At 34.1% G+C, this 10,656-nt stretch overlaps 1 protein-coding gene across 1 annotated transcript; it reads left to right on the top strand.

The window, feature by feature from the left end:
• Positions 1-1,245: 1,245 nt before the first annotated feature.
• Positions 1,246-7,909, top strand: LOC123248983 (olfactory receptor 13D1-like). The gene is made up of 2 exons (XM_044677919.1): positions 1,246-2,158; positions 7,863-7,909. Exons 1-2 carry the CDS (start codon positions 1,246-1,248, stop codon positions 7,907-7,909), a joined length of 960 nt encoding a protein of 319 aa, XP_044533854.1.
• Positions 7,910-10,656: the final 2,747 nt, after the last annotated feature.

Below are 10,656 nucleotides of genomic sequence, written 5' to 3'. Positions count from 1 at the left end.
TCTTTGATTTCTCTTGGGAGTCAAATCATGGATTAAACCACCAGAAACCATGAAGAACTCAGAAACCAATAAAAATTGGTAACACTATTAGGAGTTTCCTGATTAATTATTCTTAGCTAGATGATAATTGCCAATTAATTTTCAATTGTCAAATCATTTTCTATGACCTGTTTTGAATTGGAGTGATGGGCAGGGAATAAATGAAAGATTCAACAGTTCCCACTCAAAACCCTCTGAAGCAAAGGTCATCAGGTAGCTGCCTGGATCTTAGAACTAGAATAAGAAGCAGATTTCTTTTGCAACCAGAACATAACTTTTTTGAATCAAAACTAACTTTTTCATTAAAAAGGATCAATGTTCCCCCAAGTTTTTATAAGATTTTGAAAAGAAGAGGTGATTATTCCTAGAACCCTCTGAGAGAGCTAAAGAAAGAACACGGAATCTCTAACTCTTTATGTAACAAGACCACAAGCAATGAGAAGGATGCAGTCATGCAACATTACTTCTTTCCTATCTGATGATCATATTAGAGGAAATGCCTCTGTCCTTTGCCTCACAGACAAGCTAAAAATATATATTCTTTTTTATATTGTTCACTAACAGGCTAAGAGAATTCCTGTCAAGATATGTACAACAAAGATGGCAAAGATATTGACTGAAAACCTAATTTCTTTCTATTTGCAGAAATTTTTATACAATCAATATCTTTAGGGAAATGTTTCAGTTATATTTTCAAATTATAGAGGCATTTTTATTTGTATGTTTACAAGAGATTAGAAAATTTCCTAAAAATTCCATACACTGAAAAATAATTGTTGAATTCCTTTCTTGTTCTGCATTTTCCTCCCTGATCCCTGCCACACACACACATGCATGCATGCACTTACAAGCAAGCATCTTTATTAACAGAGAGGACAGAAGGTATTCTAGCTTGCTATCAGCCACTACTTTAAGATTCATAAGAGCTGCTGGATGGAAAAAGGAAATCAATGACACACTTAACTGCCTAACCAAAGTAGGATTATTAATGACACAAGGTTAATGAAAAGTGTGTTCCTCAGTATATACTGTATGGGGAAAAGATGCTAGTGTGATTTGTCTAGATAACCTATCATTTTGAAGTGATGGTTTGATCCTAGAAATATAATTTAGAAAAAAATGAGCAACATTTGGAAATCACTGTGGTAAGGTAAATTTTGTTTTGTATTCCTCTATGATATCTTACAGGTGGAAGAAAGTGAAAAAATGGAAAGGCAAAACCAGACCTTGGTGACCATGTTTTTTCTCCATGGTCTTGCTGCCTACCCCAACTTTCATTTTGTTTTCTTTCTGTCATGCCTTCTCATGTACATTGTAATCCTGCTGGGCAACAGTTTTCTCATAACAATCAGCATCTTGGACTCTCACCTCCACACTCCAATGTACTTCTTCCTCAGTAACCTCTCCTTCCTGGACATCTGCTACACATCTGCTTCTGTTCCTTTGTTACTTGTGAACTTCATTTCAGGGCAAAAAAGTATTTCTTTTGTTGGATGTGGAGTACAAATGTTCTTTTCCCTTGGTCTTGGATCCACAGAGTGTGTGCTCCTGACTGTAATGGCATATGACCGGTATGTGGCCATTTGTAGGCCCCTGAGATACCCCATCATCATGAATAAGGGGCTTTGTGGATGGATGGCAGCCAGTTCCTGGATGTCAGGTGTGCTAAATTCACTGATACAAACAATCCTTGCTATGAGATTGCCCTTTTGTGGAAACAATGTCATTGATTATCTTACATGTGAGATCCTGGCTGTGTGGAAATTGGCATGTACAGACATTTCCCTCAATAAGATTATTATGTTGATATCAAATGTGTTTTTTTTAGTTATTCCTGTGGTATTAATCTTCATCTCCTATTCATTCATCCTTTTTACCATCTTGAGAATCAACTCAGCCACAGGAAGGCAAAAAGCCTTTTCTACTTGTTCAGCACATTTGACTGTAGTCATTATCTTTTATGGCAGCATCCTCTTCATGTACATGAAGCCCAAGTCCAAAGATTCCCATGGGACAGATGAGCTGATTGCTCTCTTTTATGCTGTGGTTATTCCCATGCTAAATCCTATAATCTATAGTCTGAGGAACAAGGATGTAAAAGAAGCAGTTAAAAGGTTGAGTAAAAATATTTTCTCACAAGGAGCCAGCATATGTTAGCTATGTAGCAAATTACCCACCCAATGGAGGTAAAATGTTTATACTTATAATAAACCTTTCAAAGAGCAAGAGTTGGTTAGTACAACAAGAGCCTGATCTCCGTAGGCCCACTTGTCTTACATTGACACCATATCCCACCAGAATCATATAGAACAAATTACCCTCATTTAGAGTACAGCATCAAAATTTGTAAAGAGCCTTCCTTGATACATTTCCATAGTCAAAATTTTGAAAAGATGCAGTGGAAAAACTTGAAAGTATCAGAATTTGAAATCCAAGAACCTCTTTGTATGGAGAAATCACCATCTATCTCAGGCCCACCATAACTATTCAGTTTTGTTCCCTACAACTCAAGGACTAAGAACATTCTACAATCATCAGGTTGCTCTCTTGATCCCACATATGTGTCATACTCAGTTCTATCTCCCAGCCTTTACTCCTGTTTCTAGTTCTACCAGAAATGTCTTTCCTTCTCCTCTCCACTAAATTCAGAACTAAATCCTTCAAGATCCAGACAAAGTCCTATTTTCTCTCTGAATCCCACCTCTTCTTTGAATTTCTTTTCATACTCTCTTCAATCTTCTCAAATTGTTTTCCTCTGCACTTAACTAATTTTGATTATTAACTTTTATGTTCATATTAGAGCAGAGCAGACGCTGTGTCAAAAACATATACTATTTTCCCTCCATTTCCTGTGGCACATAAAAACCTTCCAATAAATCCATTTTGATTGACAGAAGTTTCTATAATATTTTTTATTTACCAGCCCACCTACAAAGTACATTGTAGTTCTTGGGTAAGTATAGGTCACATTGTAAGTTATCATTAGTAAAAGTTAAGGAAATAGATGATAATAATAATGATAATGTTATTGTGAAAATATTACCTAACATTTATATAAAACTTTAAATGGCAATCTCCCTTAACATCCATGATCAAATTTGATTATTGCCAATTTTTCAGGCAAAGAAAATGAGATTCAGAAAAGTTTGTTGACTTTCTCAGAATCACAATTAGTAGGTGACATCTAAAAGTAAAAAGTGGGGCTTTTTTAGCATCTGGAAAGTAATAGAAACATAATAAATACCTGTTTGTTGATTTTAATCATATTACAAAATACCAATTAATAAATTAATATTTTTCTACAGTTGAACTTCATGAGAAATGTATTAGTATGCTTTAGCATCCCTGGGACTTTCTTGCTCACTGGTGTGGTAACCACACATTGTATAGACCAGTGATGAGCAAACTTTTTAAAGAGGGGGCTAAAGGAAAGGAAATGTTCACTTGTCAGTCTGTTTCTAAGGCAACTCTTTCGAAGTTTCATTGTATTATATCTTACTCATTGTATTTGTGAGATTAAGAATAATGTCACCTGGCTAGATAGAACATTTCAGGGGGCCGCATCTGGCCCACTGGCCATAGTTTGCCCATCACTGGTATAGACACAAAGTAGTAACATCTGCTCTTTGATATATAAAGCAAGGGGAAAATCTTGAGGCCCAGATTCAAAACATACTCAATCATTGCATATATTGATGGAACCTAAAAAATTGTAAAATTATTTTAAGTGACTAGGGGAGGGAAAAAGAAACGTTTGGGTGAATCCATAGACTCACCCAAAAAAAGGGAGGAGGGGGACTTATACCTAGATGACTTCCTATGATTATAGATATGCCAAACTTAAATCACCTAGCATAATATTCATATATCCCATCATTGTTTTATCATAAAAAGAGACAGTATGGACTCATTTTCCTTATTTATAGGATGCTAGGCTACAGGGTAGGTTGATATCATAAGATATATGGGGGGATATTAGTGCAGGGAAATGTATAAGCAGGGTTAAACCAGCACTTGTACCCAGATGGTGGTTCCACCAATGTACAAGCTGTCTCATTGCTTGGTATTTATCCAGATATCACACTGCACTCCACACTTAACATGAGCATGGTTCACAACCATTTGGCAGGCAATAGTTGTGAGATTATGAGGTCCAACAATAAAGGAACCTGGACAAACTTCAGAATATGGGAAAAAGAAGACTCTTTTCTCAAAGTTACACTGATTTGTTTTTCTGAAGCAAAGGAGGAAATTAATAGATTGATTTTTTTATTTTTCATTCTAAAAGCTCCTGCTCATTAATTAATGTTTCAGAATTGGCAGATATGCACTTCACATCTGCAGACAGCAATTGTTGAACATTTACTATATAAAATTGTACTAGTACAGAAAAACAAAGAAGTGTTAAGACAGGTCCTCTGCCCTTGGGGGAATTACCATTTAGTAGGAAGAGATGGGATATGGATATATTTATACACTTCATGACTGGAGAAAATAATAAAGACTACAGAAAGTTGGAAGAAAGAGAGAAAACAACACTCCAGGGCAATTGCCAAAGAATCCATATTGGAGTGGATTTGAAGTGGACACTGCATTGAAATATCGCAAACCAATGCAGAAAAGCAGAAAAAATAAATGCAACTTTTTCAGAACATAATGTGATAAAAATAATAATTAACAAGGATCCATAGAAAGGTAAATTTAAAATTAATTGTAAACTGAATAATCTAATTCTTCAAAACTGGTGGGTCAAAAAAGAATTCATGGAAACAATTTTGGACTTCATTAAAGAGAATGACAATGGGGATACTACATATCAAAATCTATGGGATATAGCTAAAGCAGTACTCAGGGGAAATTTTATATCTCTGAGTGCCTATACCAACAAAATAGAGAGGGAGGAGATCAATGAATTGGGCTTGCAACTTTAAAAAATTAGAAAAAGAACAAATTTTAAATCCCCAGTTAAAAACTAAAGTGGAAATCCTAAAAAATTAAAGGAGAAATTGATAAAATTGAAAGTAAAAGAACTATTGAATTAATCAATAAAACTAGGATCTTATATTTTGAAAAAGACCAAAAAAAGATAAAGTGCTGGTAAATCTGATTAAAAAAAGAAAGAAGAGAATCAAATTAACAGTATCAGAGATGAAAAGGGTGACCTCACCTCTAATGAAGAGGAAATTAAGAAGAGGATATTAAGATCTACTTTGCCCAATTATATAGCAATAATTATGACAATCTAGGTGAAATGTGAGAATATTTACAAAAATATAAATTGCCTAGATTAACAAAAGAGGAAATAAAATACTTAAATAATCGCATCTCAGAAAAAGAAATTGAATGAGCCATTAAGGAACTTCCTAAGAAAAAATCCCCAGGGCCAGATGGATACATAAATTAATTCTATCAAACATTTAAAGAACAACTTATTCCAATACTATACAAATTATTTAACAAAATAAGAATTGTAGGCAAGCCTTACTTAAAACTGTCACAATGATCAGCACTACACAGAGAAGAGCATAGTAAGTGGTTCTCTTTCTTGTTCTGTTATCACAAAAAAATAATAATAAATAAGAGACTCCAGAACAAAACTGAAATGTCAATATCCACTCCTGGAAATACTTCAGTAAAGATGGTTCTGACCACGAATGAGGCAAACCACTAGTTAATGTGGTATGTACATGTTATATAGCAATGTACTGTTCACTGGAGTCCAGCAATTATAAAGATTTGTTTCATCTCTAAAGTAATATGTATAAAATGTATAAAAGGAGAGAGGATAAGTTGATAAATTTAGTCATTGTGTCACTAAAAAAAAAGAAAGAATACTATTTGCTCATAGCAGGTCAGAAGAAGTTTATTGAAGGAACACAGATAATGGTACAGACATGACCATTAAAAGACTCTTTAAGGAAGCAGTCTCCCTTTTTAGAGACCGAAAATGGCCTACTATCCTTTAGGAATAATGGCTAGTATCTACTAGCATTGGCCTTGCATGTGAGCTAATCTATAATTTGGGTCCACTGCAGAACTTTATTATCATCAAGAGGTTATTAGCCTATTAACAAAGACAAGGGAGAAAACACATTTTTTATTTCAAGGACAGTTGGAGACTTTGCTTTGTATTAAATGGAGCTCAACTTCCAAAACAGAAGAGAAAGAAATCATAGGAACTCCATTTTCTTTGCCTATATAATTGAATGACTTGACAGTGCAAATTCTAGAAATTATACCTAATAATAAATTTGTGCAAGAAAGCTTGATAAATATTCATTTGATTTATTTGAATTCAACTGAACTGACTATATTATTGCTTAGATTAAAGATTCAAACATAACTGTGTTTTAAATAACATAGTGTAATAAGTTCCATGTAATTGGGTTTTGGGGGCACTGTTCATGAAGTATCAGAAAGTTTTCACTCTCTGCATCTCTCCAAGTCAGAACTTTAAATTACTTCAGGGACAAAGTAATGTTCCTAAGAACAGGAAGAGGTTTAAATTTCTTTCTAGAGACTGTGGCTAATTCTTCAGAGATTTGGGAGGTCTGTACTATATGGTAACAGATTCTGGTTGTGTTTCTTGGACAAAGTAAATTAGATAACTTAAAGTAGAGATGAATCTAATTTTTCCCTACATTTTCTATTCTGGAGCAATCTGTGCCCTTCCAATAATTACACATTTGGAGTTTCTATTATTGAACACAAATGGACTTTGAAGTTATGAGTGGCAACACTTAAAACTAAAATGCAAATAAGACTATGAAATTCTGGATCACCCCATTATGAAATTCATCATCCTCCTGAGGAGCTTCCTAAAAAGTCAAAAAATTGCTTAAGAATAAAATTCAAGGAAAAGCAAATCTTCACTGTGTTATAGGCTGAGAGGAAAGATAAACTCCCACATAGGGGTAAATAAGTGTGAAAACTAAACAAATAATTATCTCTCAAGCTTTAGGGTAGAGCAACAAAAACATCCTCTAAATGCATGATAATGCATTTTATTTAATGTTTTTTCCACCAATAAAATTCATATGTGTTTCTGATATTGAATCATTTAAATAGTCAAAGAGTTTGATGGCAAGAACTTTACTTTTCATGTCTTTAGTAACTATGGCTACTGATGTGGCAGAGGATATGTCACCTTTAGAAGCAATTGCCAAGATTTATTCTGACAAGAGTTGATTCCCTGGAAAATGGCTGTTGAGGTGAGTCAGAAAAGTTAGTTTGAGGAGGGCTGCTGGTATTACTTTTACTCTTTGACTCAAACCCTAGATTGTTTCCATCTGGGTATGAGTAGAAATAGAAATCTAGGCACTGGTTTGGCATACCTGGCACATACATCTTCCTGTGTCTCAGGGTGCCTGAGGTATTAACTTAAAAAAGATGAAAGAAGAAATTCACTGAGGCATTTATATTAAGGACACTATCAAAATTCTCCAGGATTTCACTGAATTATTTGGTATAGGAGTATAACACAAAGAACAAAGAATGTGATCATAGGCCTATGGGAAACAGAAAAATGTGAGTATGAAGTATGGGATAAGAATTGGAGCTAAAAGGAACCTTATTAACCATATAGTCTAATTTTCATAACCCATTTCATAGAGGAAACTTGGGCCTCAAGACTGCTGAATGGGCAAGAAAATATGCTTCTGGTAATACCCAATCAGGTAGTCCCAATCAAATGAGTTCATTGCAGAAGGAAAAATCAGTATTTAAGAAGAATAGCACTAGAAAGTATGAAACCAAAAATAATACTAGGAGAGAGATTATTTTTGGTTTTTTTTATATTCTGTGCTATGAAAAGATGTATAAAGGCTCACATAAGTGTTTGTTTTCCAACAGAAGAGAAACTCAAATGTAAATAGTTCGGTCCTGGAAAAATAAATATGGAAAATGAAGCTAGAATTCCCAATATGTTCTTATCCTTTCACTATCAGAGGGAATATCTCTTCTACTATGAGGGAAAGACTATGCATTCAAATAGTCCTTCATGGCATTCATTAAATTTACAGTGGACTTCATATCAGTCACCCCCAGAAACAAAATCAGCCATCTTTATTTGGGATATTTTGAAGAGCTGTATTCAAATTTGAGTGGGAATCATATAAAATGTCATTTGCATTCAATTATGTACATATTATTTTGATTATTTTAAGTAATAAGAAAGCTACCAATTCCCCATTTTCTTTTTGAAAAAAATGATATATTTTTTCAATCACTGAAAATCTACCTTCTCTCCCTTTCATGCCAACTCCCCTCTATTTTTGAGCATGAAAGGAAAAAATCCTTGTTACAAATATGTATAGTCAAGAAAAACAAATTTTCATATTGACCACATCCAAGAAACATGTCTCCTGCATTCTGAGTCCTTCATCTCTCTAACCAGAAGTGGAGAGTTTGTTTTATCATTAGTATTCTATAATCATAGTTAGACTTTATATTGCTCAGAGTTCCTAAATTTTGCAAGTTGTTTTTTACTATATCATTCTCTTTGTATAAATTGTTCTACTGGTTCTGCTCACTTCACTCTGATTCAGTTCAAATAAGTCCAAGTTTCACTCTGAAATTCTCTATTTCATTAAAAATCAATCCAAGGGGGCAGCTGGGTAGCTCAGTGGATTGAGAGTCAGGCCTAGAGACGGGAGGTCCTAGGTTCAAATCCGGCCTCAGACACTTCCCAGCTGTGTGACCCTGGGCAAGTCACTTGACCCCCATTGCCTACCCTTACCAATCTTCCACCTATAAGTCAATACACGCAGAAGTTAAGGGTTTAAAATAAAAAAAAAATCAATCCAAGATCAGTACTACTTTATAGATATAGGTGCAAAATCACATATGATTTTGATGTTGGGTGCTCACCTCAGTAATTTAGTCCAGGGAAGATAGTCTTTTAAAGCCCTTTGGGCATAGTTCCAAATTGCCATCCAAAATGGTTGGATCAATTCATAACTCCACCAGCAGTGTCCCTATTTTGCCATATCCCCTCCAACATGTATTACTTTCCTTTGCTGTCACGTTAGCTAATATGCTAGGTGCGAGGTGGTACCTGAGAGTTGTTTTGATTTGCATTTCTCTAATTATAAGAGATTTAGAACATTTTTTCATGTGTTATTGATAGTTTTGATTTCTTTATCTGAAAATTGCCTATTCATGTCCGTTGCTCATTTAACAATTGGGGAATGGCTTGATTTTTTTGTACAGTTGATTTAGTTCCTTATATATTTGAGTAATTAGAATTTTGTCAAAGTTTTTTGTTATAAAGATTATTTCCCAATTTGTTGCTTCCTTTCTAATTTTTGTTGCATTGATTTTGTTTGTACAAAAACTTTTTAATTTAATATGATAAAAATTATTTATTTTACATTTTGTAATTTTTTCTAACTCTTGTTTGATTTTTAAATCTTTCCTTTCCCAAAGATCTGACAAACATACCATTCTGTGTTTGCCTAATTTACTACAGTTTCCTTCTTTATATTCAAGTCATTCACCCATTCTGAATTTATTTTAGTGTAGGGAATGAGATGTTGATCTAGACCCAATCTCTCCCATATTGTTTTCCAATTTTCCCAGCAGTTTTTGTCAGATAGTGGATTTTTGTCCCAAAAGCTAGGATCTTTGGGCTTATCATAAACTGTCTTACTGAGGTCACTTACCCCAGGTCTATTCCACTGATTCTCCCTTCAGTCTCTTAGCTAGCACCGTACTTTTTTGATGAGCACTGCTTTACAGTACAGTTTAATATCTGGTACTGCTAGGTCACCTTCCTTCATATTTTCTTCCATTATTTCCCTTGATTTTCTTCATCTTTTGTTCTTCCAAATGAACTTGGTTATAGTTTTTTTCTAATTCAGTAAAAAAGTTTCTTGGTAGTTTGAGAGGTAAGGTACTGAATAAGAAAATTAATTTGGGTACAATGGTCACTGCAATTAATGTTTTTCCAATTGTTGAGATCTAGTTTTAATTGTGTGGAAAGTGTTTTGTAGTTGTGTTCGTATAATTCCTATGTTTGTCTTGGCAGATAGATTCCTTAGTATTTTATATTGTCTAGGGTGATATTAAATGGAATTTCTCTATCTCTTGCTACTGAGATATGTTGGAAATATATAGAAAATATGATGATTTATGTGGGTATATTTCGTATCTTGCAACTTTTAAGTAAACCATCATATCATCTGCAAAGAGTGATAGCTTGGCCTCCTCGTTACATATTTTAATATCTTTTATTTATTTTTCTTCTCTAATTGCTATAGCTAGTGTTTCTAATACAATGTTAAATAATAGAGGTGATAATGGGCATCCTTGCTTCACTCCTGATCTTATTGGGAAGGCTCCTAATTTATCCCCATTGCAGATGATGCTTGTTGATGATTTTAGATATATACTGTTTATTATTTTTAGGAAAGCCACTTCTATTCCTATACTTTCTGGTGTTTTCAATAGGAATGAGTGCTGTATTTTGTCAAAGGATTTTTCTGCTGTAGAGATAAGTATGTGATTTTTATTGGCTTGCTTGTTGATTTGGTCGATTATGGTCATGGTTTTCCTAATATTGAACCACCTGTACATTCCTGGTATAAATCCCACCTGATCATAATGAATAACCCTCTT

The sequence above is a fragment of the Gracilinanus agilis genome, chromosome 1 (genome assembly GCF_016433145.1).
Source record: "Gracilinanus agilis isolate LMUSP501 chromosome 1, AgileGrace, whole genome shotgun sequence".
NCBI lineage: Eukaryota > Metazoa > Chordata > Mammalia > Didelphimorphia > Didelphidae > Gracilinanus > Gracilinanus agilis.
Note: the sequence above shows the minus strand (reverse complement) of the source record. Positions and strands in the feature narration are given on the sequence as shown.